This window comes from Fundulus heteroclitus, chromosome 16 (genome assembly GCF_011125445.2).
Source record: "Fundulus heteroclitus isolate FHET01 chromosome 16, MU-UCD_Fhet_4.1, whole genome shotgun sequence".
Lineage (NCBI taxonomy): Eukaryota > Metazoa > Chordata > Actinopteri > Cyprinodontiformes > Fundulidae > Fundulus > Fundulus heteroclitus.
The window spans coordinates 6,673,263-6,698,195 of record NC_046376.1 but is presented as its reverse complement, the minus strand read 5'-3'; the positions used below and the strand labels follow the sequence as shown (position 1 = coordinate 6,698,195).

At 39.9% G+C, this 24,933-nt stretch overlaps 2 protein-coding genes and 1 long non-coding RNA gene across 3 annotated transcripts in view; 2 read left to right on the top strand and 1 right to left on the bottom strand.

The window, feature by feature from the left end:
• The window catches only part of grin2ca (glutamate receptor, ionotropic, N-methyl D-aspartate 2Ca), a 58,354-nt gene extending 55,424 nt beyond the window's left edge, over nt 1-2,930 (top strand). Inside the window, 1 exon segment of the mRNA XM_036148431.1 lies at nt 802-2,930. Coding sequence (XP_036004324.1) covers nt 802-2,415 — 1,614 coding nt within the window. The 3' untranslated portion in view covers nt 2,416-2,930.
• The window catches only part of LOC110369118, a 62,979-nt gene extending 55,029 nt beyond the window's left edge, over nt 1-7,950 (bottom strand). The window contains exons 1-3 of the long non-coding RNA XR_002428725.2: nt 7,893-7,950; nt 4,747-4,805; nt 3,953-4,013 (exon numbers count right to left, since the gene is read on the bottom strand). This is a non-coding gene — a long non-coding RNA (uncharacterized LOC110369118). The remainder of the gene's footprint in view (nt 1-3,952; nt 4,014-4,746; nt 4,806-7,892) is intronic.
• Nucleotides 7,951-12,366: 4,416 nt separating this feature from the next.
• LOC118566311 lies at nt 12,367-17,952 on the top strand. The gene is made up of 3 exons (XM_036148003.1): nt 12,367-12,538; nt 13,450-16,075; nt 17,909-17,952. Exons 2-3 carry the CDS (start codon nt 13,588-13,590, stop codon nt 17,950-17,952), a joined length of 2,532 nt encoding a protein of 843 aa, XP_036003896.1. The 5' UTR covers nt 12,367-12,538; nt 13,450-13,587.
• Nucleotides 17,953-24,933: the final 6,981 nt, after the last annotated feature.

Genomic DNA, 24,933 nt, shown 5'->3' with positions numbered 1-24,933 from the left:
ATGGATGTTCTAGTTTTGATGCATTAAATGCATTTTAGTGTTTAACCTGTCCATAATTACAACAAAAGTAAAACAGAACTATGTCACAGTAGAAAGAGGAAAGAAAAGACACCGTCCTGAAGCCTGAGAAGCTGAATTCAAATTATCCGATTAAAAACAAAACATCTCTGTATCAACTGTGGTCGAAGGTGAAATTTTGCATTATGAAAGAATACACAATTTGAAGGTAAAATAAAGCTGGTGGGGTTGAAAAGCAACTATTTATTTATGTATTTATTTATAGGACTAACATCTTTCTAATATCTTGTTGCACAAAAGCAGACTTTAAATCACATACTAATTTATTTATTTTTTCCTCTTCTTGTTCTTCCTTTACTCTCCTACTTTCCCATTGTAATGTCCATTTAATTTGAAATTCTCCCTGCAGGAATCACAATAAAAATATTTACATTCATAAATCAAGCGGAGCACTACGGCGAATGCTGATTGCTCCACCTGTGAAAGCAAAATCTGTCGAGCTCTATTTGGCATTAAGACATCAGTTCTTATTGCCACATTGCTAGACAGGACACTGGAAGAAAAATAAATAAATAAATCACAGAACAAAAAAATTGCAGCAAACAAGAATAAATGTTATTCTGAAACAAGACATTTCCTTAGAAAAAGCGTCATTGGCTCGGTGCGTTCACAGGTTATTTTTTATTGGGCAAATCTGTGACTGTAATAAAACAGGATTAGAAGCTCAGCAGACTGAAGGTTTGTTCTGATAAAAAAATTGTAAATTTTCCCCTCCGTCTGCAGGGCATCTACAGCTGCTTCAACGGAGTGGAGCAAAGTGACCGCAATGGCAGCCTGCAGAGCCCGGACGTCACCACCAACTACACACAAGCCAACATGCTGAAGATGCTGAGAACAGCCAAGGACATGGTGTCCTCTGCCAGAGTCGAGAACTCTCTTGACAGCGCCACCAAAACAATAGAAAACTGGAGCAGACGCGGAGCCGACAACGTGCGAGCTGGCCTGCCTCCCAGAGTTACAACCACAGACGTGACCCACGGCCGTCTGCCCTACATCTCCAGTATCACAGACAATCATTCCCCGTATCCTCAGAGGGCCATCACACCAACGTTCCCAGTCCATTACGGCGACGCCGCCACCCAGCCCCTCCTTGAAAAGCCCCGGCTGGTGACCCGACCCACGCCGCTCCGCTACACGCTGCCCACCCGCGGCAGCCAGCATCTGTTGGAGAGAACTTTGCCGATCTCCAGCCTCAGCAGTCCGCACATCGCCATCAGAGATCCAAGTCCCTCTGGAGCGTCTAACCCCCACCACGGCAGCAGGCTGTATGTGGAAAACCAGGGCCGGCACCCGACGTCCCCTTTTGTTTCCTACAGGGAGTTCCAGGTACCCGACATTTACGTGGAGCACAGGGGACCCCTGAGGAGGAAGTTCAGCTATCCCCCGGACTGCGTGGGCCGGAGACGGAGATCTTTCAGCTATCTGTTTAACAATCCAGAGCCGAGAGTGAGAGTCGACTACGACGAACCCCGTTCTTGCTTCGCTGAGCTGCGAGCTAATCACCTCCTCAACAACCAGGCCCCCGATGGCATGGCCGTGGCATGCAGTGCGGGACACTACCCCGGCACCAGCTGCAACTCTTGCATGAAGTCGTACCTGGAGCCGGAAACGGATGACGTCCCCCTCCTGGGGAAAGACAAATTAAACCGACGGGCCTCGTTTCTTCAAGCCACGTGGGGCAACGACCGAATCCGTCAGGTAGACGAAACGAAGCCTTCCACGTCCACGGCTCCCGCCGCCCGAACAGACATGCCCGATTTGTTTCCACAGGTGGCGGGGTCCAACCCAAAGCCTCACAAGCTGTACGGCAGTTTGGGGCACAACCTCTCCTGCTACCCCATGGCCGCTGAGCCAGCCTACTTAGACCCGGCGCATATGGGTTCCTACCCCTACAAGCAAAAGATGAAGTACGCCGACTCGACCCGGCTGCCGTCCTACAGGGAAGCCATCCTGCAGAACGCCGCCGCCCTGCGCCGCTCCTCCTCCTCCACGGTGGTGCACAGACATTACTCCACCTACCTGAACTCCTACACGGACTTGCCGGTGTACGTGGGGCCGCTGTCACAGGGGCCGGCGCAGTTCTACAACAGCTCAAAGGACGTGTGCCACTTGTTTCCGTGCAGCAGCCACTGCCCCGGCACGACGGCAGTGCTCCCCAGAATGAGCGACAGGCAGGCGGTGTACCACAATAACATGTTTGGGCCGTACGACGGCCAGGGGAAGAGGGAGGACTTGGGGAGCCGAGAGCGGAGGCAGGTGCTGGTAGCGCGAAGAGTCAACAGTCCCTATGTGCCAAAGCCCTGGGGCAGGGTATCCAGTCTGGAGTCTGAGGTCTGAACCCTTCCCCGTATTAGACCTCTTTCAGGCCCGCTGACTGCAGCCCCTCTAAGGAGGGAAACGTCCGGAGGTTCTTCCTTGAGCTTCCAAGTCAAAGCAAAAACGAATCCCGACACCAACAGTGTACTTGAGAGAGGTTCCTCTCAATCATCAGTGCAATAATACCTTGGGCAGCAAAAAGTAAAAGTGTTACCCTAGAAAGTAAGTTACTGGTTGGACTTTTGTTTGCCAGACAAAAAGAAATTTAAATATTGAAACGTATTTAATGTGTAAGAATTTAACCTGTGGATGGTTGTTTAAAAAAGGATTTATTTTATGTTACTAGGTGAAATATTTTGGGAGACAATATACTATAGCCTCTCAAATTCTCAATCTATAACGATATTTCTTTATTTTTCTTCCCCGGCATCATTTCAGCACCCACCATGTCTAATAGCAGAAAACAAAGACAATTTTGTTATTCAAGCACCGATATGTCTTCCGTCAATTTTTTAAGTCTACAACACTGGGTGCACCGAGACTTTCTGATCATTAATGTAATGTTGCTGCACTTTTAAACAAAGGAAAAGCATATTAAGTATCATGTGTATTTCCATTGTTACTATACCCTTTAATAAACAAAAAGGCAAATAAAGAGCCATTTGGAATCTTTTTTTCACCTTCTTAAGCTTTACGGTAACTAAACTCGTTTCAGAAGATCCATTCAAGCAGCGTAAATAACCAGGTTAACCAAAAATTACAGATAAGAGCCTTCAACAAACAAAAACGTGCCTCACACCTCTTCACTGAACAGTTGTCCAACAACTGTTCAAAGCACATCGTTTCTTGGTATTTTACCACTTTGTTTTCACAGACCGAACACAACAGCATTCAACACCAAGAATATAGATCAGTGTATTAGGTAAGTACAAAAAATATATATTAAATTAAATCACTCCAGTGCATAAGCCTTGTAAAAAAGCAAAACTGATAGCCTAAAGAAACCTGGATCAACAATTATTTTAATTATTGATTAATTGGTTGATTATTTTTATGATTATAAGTGTCAATTTCAATTGATTTTATCTATTCTTTGTTTCAGCCCTAAATACATCCCTAGTAAAAGACAAGCAGGACACTTAAAACAGATTAACATAAACAATAAAACTGCACCGCGTTAAGCCGACATAAAAAGTGTCAGGCAAAGATGGGTGCCTAAAAGAATTCACTAAATCTTACACAACTGATCAAAAGCATAAATCATCAGCAGGAACAAGAACTATCTGTACAACTTAATCGCTGAGCCACAGATAATATCAGCAAAAATTACACTTTTATAAAGTATAAAAATCAATACAGACAAAAAAAGTTGTTACAATTCTATATGGAAGGTTTCCTATTTAGCCAAATGCCTAGAAATACTCAAGTGTACTTATCTTAGTTGTATTTTAAATGTGCAACTCAATATGTTCAGGAGCTTTCAAGGCTCTTGATAACTACAAGCTCACAACAGTAACGTTCAATTATAAGTACAGAATAAAAGACGCATTGCACTTACCTTGTGGAGTGAATTTATTGATAATGAGGTCGTCAGGTTTTGAAAAAGATGCTCCACAATCCTAACAAAGAGAGGGAATACACAGACAGCAAATGGCAGCTTTAGTGTTAAAATATGTGAAAGAAAATGTTAAATATCAAATAACAGGCGCGATGACGTTTACACACAACAGCCGATATTCTTGAGGACTTTAGAGGGAAATACACTATAAAAACAGAGCTAAAAATAAGTAATTTTTTCTTGAAATGAGTGTATTTGTACTTTATTTGAGTAGGTAAATAAGATCATTTGCCAATGGAATAAGATTTTTGCACTTAAAATAGGAACAATTCATCTCCATCAACTTATTTCAAGTGCATTATATCTAATTATCTTATTTTAGGGGTAAAAATACTCCTTCCACTGACAGATAATCTTATTTACCTGCTCAAATCAGGGACAAATGCACTAATTTCAAGAAAATTTTACTTATTTTTAGTTCTGTTTTGCAGTGTAAGAGCTTAAAGCTAACAAGCTACCAGAAACAAAATACAATGTAACAACATATAAACATTCTTAGGTGCAAGCAATGGTCACAAACATAACTGATGCTAAAGGAAAATCAAAAATCATGTGAGAGGGTATGTCTGGAATACTCCGAAAAAAAGGGCAAATGCTACACTTAATTTCACAATAATAAGAAAATTATTTATAAAGATTATTATGAGGCTGATGGTTCAAGAGGTGTAAGCATATAGGGGGTTGTCTAAAGGTGCTAAACACAACAGTGTGGTTTAGAAATCATCCAAATTCACCTTGAGTGGAGACAACACTGAGTTGTGGCGAAGTGTGACGCCTAGATCAAGACAAACTTCTGCAACAGACAAAAACAAGCCTGCGTTACATTTAGGAAACTTATAAATCCTGTCGTTTCACAGCAAGTTATTGTTTTCACCAAGACATTTGCAGTAAAGCAGTCTGCAGCTGACAAATTAATCTTGTGAACTCAAATTACTTTTGCCATCCGGAAAATCCACACGTTGAGCGAAGCCGTCAGAATGAGAGCAACAGGGAACAGAAACAGGAACACGGGAGTCACTCTAGACAAAAAGTGTAATTTAATCTAACCAAACTAGACGTATTCGTACTATGAAGACACAGGAGCACCTAAAGGCAGCTCTCTGAACAGGACAACCGATTTCAATGGTTTACATTTTGCCTGGAAGGCGGCACAAATATCATCTGCTACCAATTTAGAATCACGGCGATCTTGAAAGGTTTTATATGTGGATCGTATACCTTCAGAACGTTTGGTCTTGATAAATAATCAGGAAAATCATTGTGCATGAAATAGGACTGCTCAAATAATCGCATTTGCAATTATATATATATATATATATATATATATATATATATATATATATATAAATTGCAAATGCGATTAATTGAGCAGCCCTATTTCATGCACAATGATTTTCCTTTTTCCTTTATATCGATATCGTAATTATACTGTATCGACCGAAATTAAGAAATATATCATGATACAAGTTATCGTCCAGCCCTAATTTTAGGTTAATTTCTTGGTTCACTGAAAAAAATGTCAACAAAGCATTGTTCCAGCTGGGCCCCGTTTCAGAGAGAATGGCCGCTCTACCCCAGAAAATAAGAAGCCTGGAGGTGCGCATTACCCTTATTATTATTACCAATTCTTATTGAGACACTGCTAGACAGGACACTGGGGGAAAAAAAAAAAAGGTTATTAGAAATCTTTAATGAAGGTCTGTGGAGAATATTAAACTATAATTAACAAAAAGAAACAATGTTTCTTCAGAAAAAGTGAGTTATCAGGAGAGAATTGCTGAAAAATTAAATGCATGAATGATGTGAGAGTTATTTGATGGAGAATTAAAGCTGTATTCTCACACTTCACTCATTGATTACGTGTCTAGATGCAACCAGACAGGCATTAAAAGGACGTGGCAGCAAATCGAGATGAAGTCTGACGATACAGTTTAATCAGGTCCAGTTATAAGTTATTATTCTGTTTAACTTTAATCAACATCAGCAATTAATGATGGGATGGTGGGAGTTATAGAAATAACTGATATGTTCATTTATCTTTTTGCCAGATGTTCTTTTCACCCATCCTTCCAAAAAAAAAGAGTTGCCACTGATTTTCTTGTAGGTGTATAATTTGTGCCAACCTCACTTTATATTAATCATATAGGCCATATTTTTATTTTAAGTTGAAGTAAAGCTGCAGTTATTTGAGTGAATAAATGTGCTTTAGCCCCAACGGTGGAAATGAACAGAAACTAAAATATATAAATAGAAAATTAAAACAGGAAGTCTAAAAATTTGAAACAGAATAAATTATTCTGTGTAGTTCTTTTATCAAAACTTATGGGTCTCTGACAATGGAACACCTTTAAACTCGACTATAACTGAGTGCAACAGTAACATTCCTGACAGCCTGACATACAGCTGCCTCTAAAAGATTTTCTGCATCACCTACGTTATTAAAAAGATGCTGTTAGCATAAAAACGAAGAGCAGCACAAAGAAACTTTTTAAAACTGAGAGTGTCCCCTTGTTATAGGAGCAATGGTCAAGCTGAGGATATTAAGACAAATCAATGACAGCAGCAAAAACGCTTGAAAATATCTTAATCCAGAAATGATGAGACATTTAATCATGGTCTGATCAGTCTCTACTGAGAGAGATTTCTGTGGAGTATTTGCACTCCAGCATTGAGTGTCCTCCAGAAAAGGACACGCCTTTTCCGACACGTCCTTGTGCAGATCTCAGCGAAAAAGTAGGAAAAACTCAGAGTTAACCCAAACATCTAACGGTCATGTTAGAGTAATTTGTTGTCATAATTCAACTCAGGGCAACGGCTTCTGAGCTTTCTGGAACGGAAAAGCCAGGGTATGCAGGAATTTACCCCAGAAATGACTGAATATCCATTAACCCAATAAACAGTTACAGACTCACATAGTTTAAGTTTTTCAGTGTAACGAAGCTCAATTTAAACCTGTTACCTGACTCAGTCACTGAATAAATCTGAATTTAGAATGAAGAATTCACAAAGACCAGGACAGGATTTTTTTTTTTTTTTTTTTTACAGCAGAAAAATATACCAAACCTTAAGTACTTTTATTTTTAAATGCTTGAACTGTTTGAGGAACATTTACATATTTTCTTCCAAATCTGAGGTACTATACACAGAAATGTTGGTCAAATTTTACTTGGTCAAAGTCACCAGAGATTAATAATCTCTTTAAAGGGAGAGCTGAAACATTAAGCTGCTATGCTGCAAATAGTGTGAGATCTCTGTTGATTAAGTTTTTATTGCTACTTCTTTCATTATTTTGTTTTTGCAGCCATGCAAAAATATTTGCCATGTTTCAAGCACATATTTTAAATACTTTTTAAAAGCAATGATCATTAAAATTACCGGCAAATAAATATCACTCTGTATAAAGGTAATTAATGCACAAGTTTTACTTTTAAAATGGAACTATCACAATAAATCAAGTTTCCGATGATGTAATAGTTAATAAGGAGGCAGCTTAAATGAAAAGCCTTTTATTGCTCCTTTAAAATTTACATCCACTGGTGCCTCAAGCCAGCCTTTAAAGCGCTGAAGAAAACTGAACGTTTCCCGACAGAACTGGCTTGAAAGGGTCACAATTGACAAAATTAACTTTTATGTCTTCAGAAAAAACTGAGGAAACAATCAAGGCCATCGCTAAACACCTATGAAACGTGTTGCGGTCAAACCAGCCGCCCAGGTGTAGCGAGAAGGGAAGGCTAGCTAAGCTAGCTGTTGATTAGCTGCCAAAGCCCAGAACATCGATAAACAGACTGAAACTATGACGTTACATTATTTATTTTTTGTGTGTGTCTGTCTTTTATTATATAACAAAAAGAAACCCATTATTAAATCATGTAAAACTTACCTAAGACTACAAGAAGGACAGATTAGCTTCAGTTTCTCTTCTTTCCGGGGGTGAAGTTTAAACCGTACGTCAAAAGACACGTCAACGGGATGCAGGAATTTGGGGTTCACCGCCCAGGTTTGCAGGGGCTCCAAGATGGCAACCTCCTTGAGTACTTTAACTTTCCAAGAAATAGTATAAAATGGTCCAGAAAAAAAATTTTTTAATGGGAAAGGTATTTAAAGTTGAGTTTGACTTAAATGCTGATTTTAGTTTGCCTTAATTTTATTTGCTTGTTTTATTTTTCAAACAAATTTCATCATCATCGTTATTTGTCATTGCAACAAATTTGTCCTCTGTATATACTGCGAGAGGAAGAATTTAAACTGGCATAGTCAAGGATAACTACAGCAATATAAGTTTTACAAAATTTATATTACTATGCCTACAAATGAATTAAGAACAAATTGTCCATTTTCAAACTGTCAAGTTTCAAACTGCTTAATAATAATAATAATAATAATAATAATAATGATAATAATATGCAACCTAATTTATTATATTTTTACCTCAAATTTCCATTATATGTCAGCAGACTGACATATAATGTAATCACAGGAATGTGAAAGAAAGAGAAAAAATGGGGCAGATGCAAAAGGAGACATTGTACAGAAGAAACTGACACCTATAAACAAAACTGGTAAATACTGAATCCATTTAAAAGGCTAAGCGATTTTACATAAAAATAGAATACGTAGAAGAAAATAAGCATTATGGAGACAATAATAAATGCATTACAGGTAAATTAATCAGTTAGCATGAATGAAAAATGAACAATAAAAAGAGATCCATTTTACAATGCAATGGTCCACAGCACAGTGGAAAATGAGTTGTTGATCTAGTCCAGACTTGGGTTCCATATATTTGGGCTCATAGCCTTTAAGTTGTGGAGCTTCAGAGTTGGGCTGTGCATAAAAATCGATACAAAGATTTAGATGTTTTCTAAAAACGATTTAATATCGATATTCTGGCTTCCAATAACGATATACCTCCCAACCCCTAGGGGGCGTTATTACCACGCCACATTACTGTTCACAGCGAGGAAGTGCAAGTGAGACGAATTTGCGGAATGGCCAACAGGATTTTAGAAGCACCTTCGTCCCTAAAATCAGACGTTTGGGCACGTTTTTGGTTTCTGCGATATGTTAAATGCATTGAAGCAAATGCACTTTATTTTCCTGTTAATATATCAGTGTTCAATAAATTGAACACAAACATAATATTTGACTGGTTTTGTTGTTTGATGACTTTGAGCATTAAGTTGAAAGTAATAAATAATAATATTGGAGTCAAATCAAAGCAAGCTAAGCTATGTATAGAGAATTGTATCGAATCGGCTCATCCTAGATCAGGGATGGGCAACTGGCGGCCCGGGGGCCGCACACGGCCCTCGTCATCACTCAGTGCGGCCCGCGAATGGATCAATAATAATAATAATAATAATAATAATAATAAAAAAAAAATAATAATAATAATAATAATGTAATTATATATTTGACCGATAGAGGGCGCGCCGCACCCAAACAATAGCGAGCAAGGGCCGTTTTGCAAACAGCGAGGAAGAAAGTCAAGAGCCACGGCCACCAGCAGTGGTATAAAGGGAAAACTTGACCGAGAAAGTCACATTTTCAGACAAAATGGGAAGAAGTACGGCAAAGGTTTTTGTGTTCCCTAGAGATACGACTGATTTATTTGTTGTGGTCTCTTGCAATCCACACACAAAAACCGTGGGAGCCTACGTGAGTTTTGAAACTGCAAAGCATCTACACAGCACCGCATTCACAGACCAGTGTGATGCATTCGCGAGCGTCAGAAAGCTATGGTGCATTCAGGAGCATGGGACATTAGATTTTTCAGAATAAAAAAGCTAACAGATGTGCATAATCAAAAAATAACAGAAATATAATTATAGAGCATTCAGTATTGTAAGAAAGCCCACACTGTTTCTGGATAGACACATTATTGTTTGAGTTAAGTTCTGTTCCGTTTTATGCCTCTTTCCTTGTAAATTTGAAATGTCCCATGCTCCTGAATGCATTGATATGGAGGAGTTTAAATTCCTTTTTTGCAATTTTTTTTTAAAGCAAACGGTTTGTCTTTTGCTTAAGGACATGTTAAAATGCATTTATATGCAGAAAATAATTATATGTTGGTGCAGTAAACATACAGATATAAATTCATCTAAAATTAGTTCTTATTAAGAATAATTTGTAGCGTCTTTCATATCCAATTATTTGAAGTGTGTGGTCATGTGGCCCTCCAATGGTCGTGCTGAAAAAAATTTGGCCCTCTTTATCATGGAAGTTGCCCATCCCTGTCCTAGATGATAACAGCCCTACTTCAGAGCCAGCACGTCTGGTAGCACGGTGTTGAATTCAGCTCAGCATTTAACACCGTGCTACCAGACATGCTGGCTCTGAAGCTCCATAACATGAGATTATCCGCTGCCCGCGGCGTTCTGGATCTGAAGTCCTCACTAAGACTAAGACCGTAGAGAACATGGACCCCGTTCTGAAGTCCTTCCACTAAGACTAAGACCGTAAAGAACATGGGCCCGGTTCTGAAGTCCTCACTAAGACTAAGAACGTAGAGAACATGGACCCGGTTCTGAAGTCCTTCCACTAAGACTAAGAATGTAGAGAACATGGACCCGGTTCTGAAGTCCTCACTAAGACTAAGAACGTAGAGAACATGGACCCGGTTCTGAAGTCCTTCCACTAAGACTAAGAACGTAGAGAACATGGACCCGGTTCTGAAGTCCTTCCACTAAGACTAAGAACGTAGAGAACATGGACCCGGTTCTGAAGTCCTCACTAAGACTAAGAAAGTAGAGAACATGGACCCAGTTCTGAAGTCCTCACTAAGAGTAAGAAAGTAGAGAACATGGACCCAGTTCTGAAGTCCTCACTAAGACTAAGAACGTAGAGAACATGGACCCGGTTCTGAAGTCCTCACTAAGACTAAGAACGTAGAGAACATGGACCCGGTTCTGAAGTCCTTCCATGGCTCCCTGGATCTCAGAGAATAGACTTTAAAATCCTTCTGTTAGTCTATAAATCCCTGAATGGCTTAGCACCTAAATACATCACAGACTTGATATCAGTGCATCAACCCTCCAGACCACTGTTTTCATTTTCCTATATTTTATTTTCTTATATTTTAATGATGGAAAGCACTTTGCATTATCTTTGTACTGAAATATACTATAGAAATAAATTTGCCTAGCCTTGCTTGTGGGATTGTGGGATGCCGTCTGTAGGATCTAGACTCAATTTATGCAGAACGAGTCCAAAGAAGGGGCCAGACGCATCTCCACTGATCCCACCCACCCAGGCAATGCGTTGTTTGCCCCTCTCCCGTCAGGTAGACGCTTCAGAAGCATCAAAGCCAAAAGAAATAAACTTAGAAACAGCTTCTTCCCCAGAGCTGTGAGGGTAATCGCCCCCTGATGGAAGACTGCAGTCCAATGCCTTAAAATCACCCCACTGTTACTAGACTGTACGTTACACCATACTACCTAATTATCTGTTATCGGTGACTCTCCAGAACGCAAAAAAATAAATAAAAGTAACCGTTGTTCATTGACGGTTTTGTCAGTTTTTGCCTCATCATGTGTAATGTGAAAGAGAAATTTCACCATGGTAACACGTGGTGACAAATAAAATATTCTTGATTCTTGAAAATGGTCCATCGCACAATGGAAATGTGGACTTTGGTCTGACAGATCAGTGGTCCAGATGAAAAAAAAATAAAAATAAATAAATTATCATTTAGGGGTTTTCACCATCTCACCAGCATAAATCTGACAATTATACTTAATGTTTAATCATGGAAATCTCACAAAATGATGAAAAAAAATTACCACAAATCATGACAAGAAAAAAACCCTTTGCTTGCAGCAATTGTTTCATACAACTCTAAAGTTGTCTTTATAGCTGTGTTCTTCATCTCCTAATCACTAAGAGAAAATCTTGTGGAGCAGCTTTAACTGCTGAGATGTAGTTTCTGCTGCTGGTGTGAATATTCAGGTTGGCTCAGACACAAACCAGGGACACAGTGGTGCAGCAATAATCTGAGCTGCTCTCTGAGACCTGGAAAACTGATGGGAGGGCTGGCTGATTGCAGCAAGGATGATAAATGAGTCTGCACGCGCAGATAAAATATGAGCGACAATTCGCTGTCCAACATCCAAAATATCAACAGACACTTAGCTGCTGTCCTGCTCACTGCTGGAGAATTTAACACAAGTGCAAAAACAGCTCTATTTGGATCTTTGGAAACACAGAAACACATTGGAAAACACAATCGTGGCCTGTGAGGATTTATTGACCAAGATATTTCCTATGAAGTGACTTAGACTTAGACAACTTTATTGTCATTTTGTATGCACAAAGTGCGTACAGAACGAAATTTTGTTTGCGTGCAGTGTTACATGTCTTCAGGACATGTTTGTGGTGTTTCTCCCCCTCCCCCTCTTGTTTTGTTTCCTCCTCAGGTTGGGTGTACAGGCTGGAGCCACTTGCCCAAATTGGTTCATGAATCAAGGAGCCAATCAAGATTAAAGACAACCGCCATATAAGGTGTTCAGCTGAGGCCAGCTGGAGGGGGTGGATGAGGGCTGACAATCAAGCAAACACACAAACTTTTGATGTTGCTTGGCTCTCGGTTGTGTGAGATGTGGTGGTGGGAGTTTAGAGACTAGGTAAGTTTGGGGACCCCATACATTTCCAGCATGTAGGTGAATCTCTGTTAGAGACACTAGGTAAGTAGGCTGGTGCCACCTATGTAAAGTTTTGTGAGCTGTTTTGTTAGTTTAGGATAGTAAGGTTTATTTTTACTTTTATTTTTGCTTAGCTTAGATGGTAGAAGGTAAGGGTTGTTTTGATTTGTTTGGCACAGTCTAATGGTCTCTTTACTCCCACCCCTTCCCCCCTCAGTTTGTAAAACTTCTTTTGTGGGATTGTTTTTGCATAAACAATAAATCCCGTTATTTATTTTAAAACATTCACCTGGCTCCCGTCTCATATTTGTGGTTGTCATGTTACCCTCCCTCCTTCAGTGGTGGGGGGGGGGGGTCTGTAACACAAGTGGGGGCTTGTCCGGGAGCCTTTTTGTCCTGAGCTAACTACAACCACAATATTTGCCGGGTCCTTGTGACTGTTCAACAATGAGTTTTGACTTAGGTGAGTTCATTCACACTCCTTGTTATGAGAAGTTGGAAAGATGTCGCAAGAATGACTTGTTGTGCATTGCAGAACATTTTGATATTCCTGTGAAGAAGCATTTTGCTAAATGTGAAATTAAGAATATCATTGTGAAGAGATTGATTGAGCTTGAAATCCTCATGGATTCAAGTAAAAGTGACCCAGAGATTTGTGATAACCCTGTTCCTTCTATTGAAGCGTCTGCCATAGCAACTCCCCCAAAGGTGTTGGTGGAACCTGAGGCGCCACCTGGGACTTTACCTCGTTTTGATCCTGTCTCACCAGACTTCAATGGATCTACTGGTAATGTTAAGCTTAAGGTTCGTCTAGCTCGCCTTCAGTTGGAAGCACAAGAGAGGGAGCTAGTACGCAAGGCTGAGTTTGATTACAAACTGGAAGTTCGTAAATTGGAAATTGAGGCTGAGAAGGAAATCAGATTAAAACAGCTCGAGATGGAAGCTATGAAGCTTTCACAGAGCAGATCAGCTGATCCTACGCCGGGTTTGCCTGTTAAGAGCAAGTTTGACGTCAGCAAAAACATTGCTCTAGTGCCGCCTTTTAGGGAATCAGAGGTGGATTCCTACTTCAATGCTTTTGAAAGGATTGCAGTAGCATTAGAATGGCCAAAGGAGATGTGGGCCGTGCTACTACAGTGCAAGCTCATGGGAAAAGCACAGGAGGTTGTCTCATGTCTATCTACAGAGGATGGCATGAATTATGAGGTACTGAAAAAGTCCATATTGCGTGCTTATGAGCTTGTGCCGGAGGCCTACAGGCAAAAATTTAGGAATCACAAGCGATCTAATGGTCAGTCGTATATGGAGTTTGCACGGGAGAAAGGAATGCTTTTTGATAAATGGTGTGTTGCTAGTGAAGTAAAGGAAAACTTTGAATCTCTTCGCCAGTTGATTCTGCTAGAAGACTTCAAGAATACATTACCTGATAAAATGGTAGTTTTCTTGAATGAGCAAAAAGTGTCTTCACTAGCAAATGCAGCCATTCTGGCAGATGAGTTTATGTTGACACACAAAAATGTATTTCTTTCTGCACCTCGCTCAGATAAAATTTTGGCCACCCGTCTGCAAAAACCTGAACCTGTTCAGACAGAAGCCCAGGCTAGAAGGCCAATTCCTCCACGGGAGGTTCGGGAGTGCTTCTTTTGTCATAAAAAAGGTCATGTCATTGCTGACTGCCTTTCCTTGAAAAACAAGGCTTTGTCATCGCAACCAAAAGGTGTTGGTTTGCTTAAAAATGTGTCACCCCCTTTCAACCAAAAAAATAATGAGAACAATCTAGATCCCTGTTTTAAACCTTTTGTTACTCAAGGATTTGTTTCCTTAACAGGAGACCCCAAAGATGAGCTAACAGTAAAAATACTGAGGGACACAGGTGGTTCCCAGACCATTATTCGGGAGGGTATTTTGCCTTTGTCTGGTAAGTCATCTTGTCAGTCCAGTGTTGTTGTCCAAGGTATTGGAATGAATGTTGTGTCGACACCCTTGCATAATATTCACATTAGCTCACCTTTTGTGAGTGGTTTTTTCAGAGTCGCTGTTCTTCCCGTCTTGCCCATAAGGGGGATTGATCTCATCTTAGGAAATGACTTGGCTGGCGGTAAGGTGTTACCTGTGCCTGAGGTTTTGGATACACCTGATACAAGCTCAGAGAGTGAACACCCAATGGCTCCAGACATTTTTCCTGCTTGTGTACTAACAAGAGCCCAGACAAAAAAATATGGTCTTGACTTGTCTGACTCTTTCCTTGCCATGGATCAACCTTCTGAAGCCGTAAGATCTGAGAGTGGCCGTAGATCTGAAAGTGTATTTTCTCTTCCAGATCTAGACCTGGCAGACTTACCAGTTTCGAGAGAGGAACTTATCGCCGCACAGAAACGGGATAAAACTCTGATGAAATGTTTTTCTGCTGTTCTTACACAGGAAGAAGCCAGAGGGAAAAAGGTAGCATTTGTGGTTGACCAAGGTCTTCTGTTGCGTCGCTGGGCTGGTGACAACTCGGAAGACTGGAATGTCACACATCAAGTAGTTTTGCCAACGGAGTGTCGCAGGCAGGTACTAGCTTTAGCACACGATCATCCATTGTCGGGGCATTTAGGCATAAATAAAACTTATAAAAAGGTTCTCAGGCACTTCTTCTGGCCAGGGCTCAAGTCTGCTGTTTCACAGTATTGTCGTACCTGCCGGGTTTGCCAAGTTGCTGGCAAACCAAACCAAGTTATTCCCCCTGCTCCTTTGTCACCGATTCCAGTAATGGGTGAACCATTTGAACGGGTAATAGTTGACTGTGTAGGGCCTTTGCCAAAGACAAAAAGTGGAAACCAGTTTATATTAACAATGATGTGTGCTTCCACCAGATTTCCTGAGGCCGTGCCCCTCCGGAAGATCACAGCTCTTGTTGTTACAAAAGCACTGGTAAAATTCTTCTCAGTATTTGGTCTTCCCAAGGTTGTCCAAACTGACCAAGGCACCAACTTTAAATCGAGGACCTTTGCCCAAGCATTAAAAGAGTTGGGTATAGAGCATGTTACATCAAGTGCTTACCATCCTGAAAGTCAGGGTGCCCTTGAAAGATTTCACCAGACCTTAAAAGCAATGCTTCGCAAATACTGTATGGACACAGTGAGGGACTGGGATGAAGGCATCCCACTTCTGTTGTTTGCTGCACGTGAGGCAGAGCAGGAAAGTTTAGGTTTTAGTCCTGCTGAGCTTGTGTTTGGACATGAGGTTAGGGGTCCTTTAAAAATTCTCAAGGACAAGTTGGTCTCAACCTCTAACCCTGTAAAGAGTATCCCAGAGTATGTTGCAAGAATGAGAGAGCGCCTGCAGGCAGCTCGCTCTCTAGCTCAACGTTCTTTAACCTCAAAACAGGTTAAAATGAAAAAACATTATGACCGGAAAGCAGTGGTTCGTGAATTTAAACCTGGTGATAAGGTTTTAGTCTTGCTACCCACGCCTGGCTCTTCTCTCCAGACAAAATTTTCTGGACCATATGTTGTGGAGAAGAAACTTAGTGGCACAAACTACATTATTCGGACTCCTGATCGGCGCCGTAAGACTAGACTGTGTCATGTTAACATGATAAAACTTTATCATTCAAGAGAAAATGGTGGTGATAAAGAAACTAAAAGTCAGGTAGAGCCTGTAGCCTGTCTAGCTTCACATTCTGCTGAGGAGGAGTATGTGGTCAGGGACAAAGATGGCCCCCATGTTGGAAGGCTTAGTAATAGTGAGGTTCTGTCTAACTTACCACATTACTTGTCACACTTATCGAATGACGAAGCTGGAGACATTGCACAACTCATTATGGACTTCAAATGTCTGTTCGGTGATACTCCTACTCAGACTAATGTAGTGTCTCATGACATTGTTCTGGTTAACCCAGTACCTATAAAACAGCGAGCATATCGTGTCAACCCTACAAAAAGGGAAATAATGAAAAAGGAGGTGGACTATCTCGTTACAAATAAACTTGCGGTTCCAAGTTGTAGCCCGTGGAGTTCGCCATGTTTACTGGACATAAAGGCTGATGGAAGTCCAAGGTTCTGTACAGACTTTCGCAAAGTAAATGCTGTAACAGTACCTGATGCCTATCCTTTGCCACTCATCGATGATTGTATCGATGAAATTGGACCAGCAACATATGTCACTAAACTTGACATGTTAAAAGGATATTGGCAAGTGCCATTAACAAAAAGTGCTTCTGACATTTGTGCTTTTGTGACTCCAGATAGTTTTCTCCAGTACACGGTGATGCCTTTTGGATTGTGTAATGCCCCTGCTACATTTCAAAGGCTTGTAAATAAAGTACTGGGAGATGTGCCAAACTGCCGGGTATACTTGGATGATATTGTTGTATACTCTCGTGAATGGACCAACCACCTTGCCACTCTGCTTGAGGTTTTCAAACGCCTCTCGGCTGCCTCACTGACTCTCAATCTTTCAAAGTGTGAGTTTGGCAAAGGTTCCATTATCTATCTTGGTCAAAAGGTTGGTGGAGGAAAAATGTGTCCTGTGGATGCAAAAGTCAAGGTAATTTCGGAATTTCCGGTGCCGTCAAACAGAAGGGAGCTTCGTAGATTCCTCGGGATGGCAGGATTCTACCGTCGCTTTTGTAAAAACTTCTCAACAGTAGCAGCTCCGCTGACTGCTTTGACTAGTCCTTCAAAGCCTTTTTCTTGGTCCAAAGAATGCCAGCATGCATTTGAGAACCTTAAAGGATTGCTTTCCTGTTCACCTGTTCTTTCCGCCCCAAACCTCAGTCTGCCATTTAAGCTGGACATAGACGCAAGTGCAGTTGGGGTAGGAGCTGTTCTTCTACAGGATGATAAGGATGGTCTGGAGCATCCGGTGAGTTACTTCTCGAGAAAATTCAACTGTCATCAAAGTAAATACTCTACTATTGAGAAGGAAACCCTTGCCTTACTCTTAGCATTGCAGCATTTTGAAGTTTATCTTGGCTCGAGTGAGGAACCCATAACTATTTACACTGACCATAACCCATTGGTCTTTCTTTCCAGGATGTACAATCAAAATCAACGTCTTATGCGATGGGCCTTAATGACCCAAGAGTACAACCTAAAGATTTGTCATAAAAAAGGGTCTGAGAACGTTTTGGCGGATGCCTTGTCACGTGCGTTTTGATGTTGGATTTCCCAAAGGTTTTGGTTTGGATTTAAAAGGGTGGGGGTGTTACATGTCTTCAGGACATGTTTGTGGTGTTTCTCCCCCTCCCCCTCTTGTTTTGTTTCCTCCTCAGGTTGGGTGTACAGGCTGGAGCCACTTGCCCAAATTGGTTCATGAATCAAGGAGCCAATCAAGATTAAAGACAACCGCCATATAAGGTGTTCAGCTGAGGCCAGCTGGAGGGGGTGGATGAGGGCTGACAATCAAGCAAACACACAAACTTTTGATGTTGCTTGGCTCTCGGTTGTGTGAGATGTGGTGGTGGGAGTTTAGAGACTAGGTAAGTTTGGGGACCCCATACATTTCCAGCATGTAGGTGAATCTCTGTTAGAGACACTAGGTAAGTAGGCTGGTGCCACCTATGTAAAGTTTTGTGAGCTGTTTTGTTAGTTTAGGATAGTAAGGTTTATTTTTACTTTTATTTTTGCTTAGCTTAGATGGTAGAAGGTAAGGGTTGTTTTGATTTGTTTGGCACAGTCTAATGGTCTCTTTACTCCCACCCCTTCCCCCCTCAGTTTGTAAAACTTCTTTTGTGGGATTGTTTTTGCATAAACAATAAATCCCGTTATTTATTTTAAAACATTCACCTGGCTCCCGTCTCATATTTGTGGTTGTCGTGTTACCCTCCCTCCTTCAGGGGGGGGGGGGGGGGGGGGGGTCTGTAACAGCAGCTTGAAAAATCACAGTAAAATGCAGTAAATTTCAGGATAAAGGTGCAGGAGCGGTTTATGTAAACAATTGAAATGTAAACAATGTAAAAATTCACAGTAAATTGTAAGGAAAAATCACAGTAAATTGCAGTAAATTTCAGGATAAAGATGCAGGAGCGGTTTATGTAAACAATTGAAATGTAAACAATGTAAAACTATGTAAACCTAAACTTCAATTAAAGAATGAAATCATCAGCTCATCTAGGACTATATCTTCACATTTTTCAAAATCTAGAAATTCTTGGACCTCAACATGTCTCAGACCTCTTTGTTGGTGTTTGGCATCTATAGAAGTTGATGTTTACTGCTGCAACATGTTTATCCCAAGGCTGCTTCTTGCTTGCCTCGCAGGTCCTGGGTTCGAATCTGGGACTGGGGTCCTTCTGCAGGGAGTTTGCACGTTATTCTTATGCATGAATTGGTCTCTCCAAATTGCCCTTAGGTGTGAGTGCAAGCATCGTTGTCTGTCTTGTGTGTCTCTGTTGCCCTGTGATGGACGGACAACCTGCCCTGCTTCTCACCAAATGACCGAGAAGTATTTCTCTATCAAATGTGAGACAGTATCTGATTTTGCCAAGTGTTTTGAGTATGTACTGAAGCACTTCGGTATTAATGTTACATTGGATTATTATTATTGTGGCAACATATGAGGATCCTGGAAGGGAGCAGAAACACAGATAAGAGAATTTGAAGCTTTAGGCTACAACTATTTTACAGTAGAGTTTTACAAACCTGTTGTGATCACTGAGCTATATTATACACTGCAGTGCTGATTTTTCTGAAAAACTGAAGTCACTGGCCGCCATCTTGCTACTCCCTACTCTCACAGAATCCCATAGGATTTGGTTGCAACAACAAGCAGTTTTCTGGCTGTGTGAAAATGTTTCACAGATAATTCTACAGTCAGTGGATGTACTAACACTATCAACAACTAGGAAATTAGGTGCTGAAATATTTTACATGTTATTCATATTAAATACATATATATATGTATATATAAGTATGTGTATATGTATATATATATGTATACATATATGTAAATATATATTTTTGTGTATTATTATTTATATATTTATAAATGTTATATATATATATATATATATATATATATAGATATATATATATATATATATATATATATATATATATATATATATATATATATATATATATATATATATATATATATATATATATATATATATATATAAATAAAATGCAAAATATTTCAGCACATGACTTTCTCAGTACTTGATAGTTTTAGAACATAACATAAACATTTATATATATATATATATATATATATATATATAAATAAATAAAATGCAAAATATTTCAGCACATGACTTTCTCAGTACTTGATAGTTTTAGAACATAACATAAACATTTATATATATATATATATATATATATATATATAAATAAATAAAATGCAAAATATTTCAGCACATGACTTTCTCAGTACTTGATAGTTTTAGAACATAACATAAACATTTATAGCATTTGACATTTTAAAAGTTTTAAGCCCCCCCCTGAACATGAGAAAATCATCGTTATTCGATGCTGTAGCGCACATATTCCCTAGTTACTGGGGGAAAATAGGGAGTACCAATATGGCGGCTGGTGGCTTCAAAGTGACTCGTTCTAACAGACGGTGATTAGCACTCCAGTGTTTAATATAGCTCAGTGGTTGTGATCTAGCAAGGAGCTGCATCCTGATGCGATCCAAAAGACTTGTTCTAGTTTGTGGCCTATTGCAGTCATTGTCATTAATAGGATGCTGGTGAGATATTCACATCTTTTACAGTGTTTTTGCATCAGTTTCTTCCATCTGGAGTACTGATCTATCAACATACCTTCTACTTCTTAATTATGCACTATTTTGTGTTGCTGTACCACATAATCCTAATAAAGCACATTGAGGTTTGTAGCTGTAACCAAACAAAATGGGGAAAAAGTTGATATGATACTGATATTAATACTTTTGCAAGGCATCTTATTTAGCGAGTACTAAGAGAGCAGCAGCGTTATAATTGCCTTCATACTGATGGAGGTTCTCAAATTTCCCTCCATTCCATCATTCTGATGGGAGAGTAGTGGAGTATTAATTCAGTGTTAAAGAAACATAAAAGCCCTCACCATCACACTCTTATTGTTTCTCTTTTTTTGTCTCATAATTTAATTTGTATGGTAAAAACTATATTCTTTAGCGCCACTTTGTACGTTTTGTAATACATAATTTCATTCCGTAAAAAAGGACAAACGTCTATTTCCTGTGAACAACACAAATTGCAGCGAGTCCTTTTTATATGTAGTTCCACCTTAAAACAGAAAGTAAAATTAAATATAAAATATTCAGTTTCAGCAAATAATACTGTATTTCATGTGGAAAAAAACCTCTCCATTTAATTTGTACGAGGACTTTCTGGGTTAACTCCTGTGCGCAGCTCCATCTCAGCATGATAGACTCTGTATTCTCACTTAAATCATTGACTGATGAGCCCCTCGGTGTCGTCCAGAAACAGGACTTCTAATTGGACAGAGAGAGATTACCGCCACAAGCATTTAATAAGTGTGAGAACTGACTCTCGGCTGAATTAACTCATTTCTAAAAACATGAAGTAAATCTCTGCAGGCAAAGTGAACTTTTTTCTTTGCTGTGCTCACTGACCAGACCAATCTCCATTAAATTCACTCTGTAATTAACGACTTATTCTCTGATGTGTGCACTTGGAAATGTGTGACATTCAATACCCCTCAGTCCTTTTTGAAATAGATAAATTCAAAGATTGCCATCCAAACACTAGCAATGCAAGATGAATAATTTTCCAATTTCAACACATAAATAATGGACAGGATTATATTTACTGTCAGGAAATGTGCTAGATGAATATAATTTCACTCTTCATTTACTCTGAACATTGAAAGCATTAAAATCAGATGGTTGCAGGTGTATAAGCTGCTGGTGGGCGTCAAAAAGCTCTAATAAGCAATATGAGACTGGTGCCTTTTTCATTATTCAAGATTAGGTGTAGAGGGAAAACAATATTGGCTTGGATCGCAAAAATCCATCAACCAATTAAGATACAGGGATAAAATAATTGGTATTCTGTCTGATCCCATGTTTTAGAGTTTGTTATAGTTTGAAAATGTGAGAAATATGAGAAATTTAAAGGGTTTACAACAGCTGCTTCCTGAATATTTAGAAAGCTGCCATGAGTTCAAGATGCTAGCATTAGCTCAAAGGCTCTTAAAATGATATGAACACTATGTAATAGGTAGGACTTGGTGTTTTTGAAGCAGAAAGGCTTACATCAGATTTCCTTGAGATAACCAGAGGTGTTCCCCAAGGCTCCATTTTGGCTTCCTTCCTTCCAAGACAAGGGAAGGCAAGGCAAGGCAAGGCAAATTTATTTGTAAAGCACATTTCAATCTGAAAAACTCACACAGAAAGAAAAGGCAATTAGGAGAATTTTATTGGTACAATATTTTAAGAGTTTGGCGCTCAGACCTCGGCAGGAAACATTCACGCTGAATTATACTTCAATATGCATAAGCAGGCGTATGAGAATAGGGATATTTCCCCCCAGGCCTGAAACTGGTGGTGGAGTGGAGATAAACAAAGTTTGTTCAGTCCATATGATGATCTGTTTGAGCTAGATGTCCAACTTGGATAAACACAGGTTTGCATGAACTGTCCATGATGAGCAAGCATGAAGCGACTGTGGAGAGGAAAAACTCCCCTTTGGGAAGAAACCTCTGGCAGAACCAGGCTCAACATGGCAGTCTTCTGCCGAACCGTTTTAAGGAGAGAAAGGGAATTCCATAAGAGTCCAGGAGGAATCACACTCTGATAGGGACGAGGTTGAAGCAGGACCATAGGAAGCCAGGCGAAGCTGCTACGATGGTGGAGAAGGGGATGGAGGTGGGTTGAATCCAGTCAACAGAGTCCAAACCAGACACGGCCCAGCCACCGCTTGCTCGCTGAGGAGAAGGCCGAGACGACGATGTGGAGTTCTTTTAAGATGAACCCAGGATGCTGATTGGCTTCGAGGAGGAGCAGTTCAAAGCTGATTGGCTTGTGTCGGAGGCGGATGAGTCTCTGATTGATGGAGGTAGGCAATAGAGTTTCTTCAGTTTGAATTTTCGCTTAAGCTCCATTTCTGTACAAAACAACGCAAAGTGCTTTACATGATTAAAATATAGGGAAATAAAAACAGAACAAAAGCAAGTTGGAATAAAACGTAGAAAAGTTGAAAAAATAAAATAAAACATGGGCAAATAGAAACTAAAAGCAAATATTAAACAGTTAGACTACAAATTTAAACTAACAATGTTTCAGTAAACAGTTTAACTAGAACAGTCAAAGGCAGTCCCAAACAAACAGGTTTTTAATCTTTATTTAACAGTTTTTTGGGAGTTTGTTCCAGATAAGTGGAGCCTAGGAACTAAATGCTGCTTCTCCATGTCTGTTTCCATTATAAATCCATTATTTTGATTTAATTTAGCAATGATGCTTTACCGTTTTTTAATTTTGTTACTGGTTAAAAGAAAGTGAATACACTTGAACTGTGGCTTTTCCTAAATCCTTGTTTAAAAAATAAACAAGAATTTGCACATTTGAACAAGTTAATTGCGTTTATTTATTTCAAAAAAATAAATGCAATTTCAAAAATGACATCATACATAGTGTTTTTGTTTGAAATGCAATGTCACTGAAAAGAAAACCCACTTCCTTGGTTTTGCTTCGTTTTACCCTCCAGTTTAGTTTTTTTATTTATTTACAAAATCTCTTTGTTTAAGTTGTTTGGGATGAGCTAAAATTAATCCACCTGGAGGAGCTGGCAGAGAGCCACTAGCTGACCCGGTAAAAACCCTCACTTTAGCTCAGCAGTGATGAGAAGACCCGAAGCGAGGCAGAGGCCTGCTGACTGTTTGATGAATCCTTGAACTCTCCCTTCGCTGCAGGAATGACAGCGCTGCGTATGAAAGCCCACAGACACGGCAACGCTGAGTGAAACAAACCAAACTGCACTTGAAAAGACAATTTGAAAGTTTCACCACATCAGATCAGAGTCAAAAACACTCACAAGTCACCTTTAAAGGATTTGAAAAGATTTATTTCTTTATTTTATATTATTTCAAAGCAATTAGTGCAACTTAGCCAGAGAGATGAAGAGTTTGTTCAGTTTGGAGAGATGAATCTTACGGAGCCCGGGAGAGCTCACTTTAAAGGTATACTATGCAACTGGGGTTGATTTTCCAGCGAGGCTCCCCCCAGAGGGCAAAAGTAAAAGTGCACTGTCGTAAAGATGCTCAGCTGTTCTGGTTTCTCCGTCAAGCCAGGCGCGGTTGTTTTGAGCTTAGCAGACAGGCGAACGCAACGAAAAGTGGAAAAAACAGCAGTACAAACAATGACTAACACAGCAAAGGTATGAACATCAAGCTTCCCGCAGCGCCATCTTGGCGAGGCGGCAGCCGCCTCGCCGCAGCCGCCGCGGTAGCGTCTCGCCAACATAAAAAAATAAAATAAATAATAATAATAATAAAACTCGATATGCTTACATGTTTATTTGACGTTAACACGCGGTTCTTTGTTGTTCGCGCGTGCATATAGTGAATGGCAGGGCAAAAACACATGGAGTTCTCGCTGTAAAGCGAGACTTCTGTGAGTGCGGGCCGTGAGCTCTTGCTCTTGCAAGTGCGGTATTTCCCCCACAGACCCCCAGTGCGGCCGAGAAAACCTTTGTTCGACCCGAAATGACTCATTTAATCATCCAAAACGATATGGAACACATTAATTAACTGAAAAATGTTGCATAGTATGCCTTTAAGTGATATTTTTTTTCAGGTCGTGATAATTTGTGAGCACGTTTCCTTTAATTGAGCCCTCGAATTAATAAAACGTGAGCATGTTTTCTTTTAATTGAGTCCTCGAATTAATAAAACTTATTCGAGCACACGTTTTAATTATTCGTGGGTGCGTTTTGGTAGATCGAGATCTCGAATATACTATAACGTGCTCATGTTTACATGTGTCAAGACATTATTGAATGCACGTTTTACATATTGTGGCCACATTTAAGTAGATTGTGCACACAATGTTCTATAACCATGTTCACTAAATTGTGCGCTCGTTTGAGTAAATAGTGCACTGGTTTAATAAATTGTGCCCTCGTTTTACTATGCTTAAAATGAGAGCTCAATTTAGTAAAATGAGCTCACACTATAGTAAAACAAGAGCACAATATAGTAAATTGTGCACACGATTTAGTAAAACGAGTGCACAATATAGTTAAACGAGAGCACAATGTAGTAAAACGAGCGCACATTCTCTCAACATGCAAAACATTTTGCGATGACCCCTCTAGGGCTCCGTAGAATCTGA

Excerpts from the sequence above, each read along its gene's own strand:
- LOC118566311 (XM_036148003.1), top strand. The coding sequence starts at position 13,588 with ATGGAAGCTATGAAGCTTTCACAGAGCAGATCAGCTGATCCTACGCCG. Across the intron at positions 16,076-17,908 it reads GGTTCGTGAATTTAAACCTG|GTTGGGTGTACAGGCTGGAG; the intron begins GTGATAAGGTTT and ends TTTCCTCCTCAG.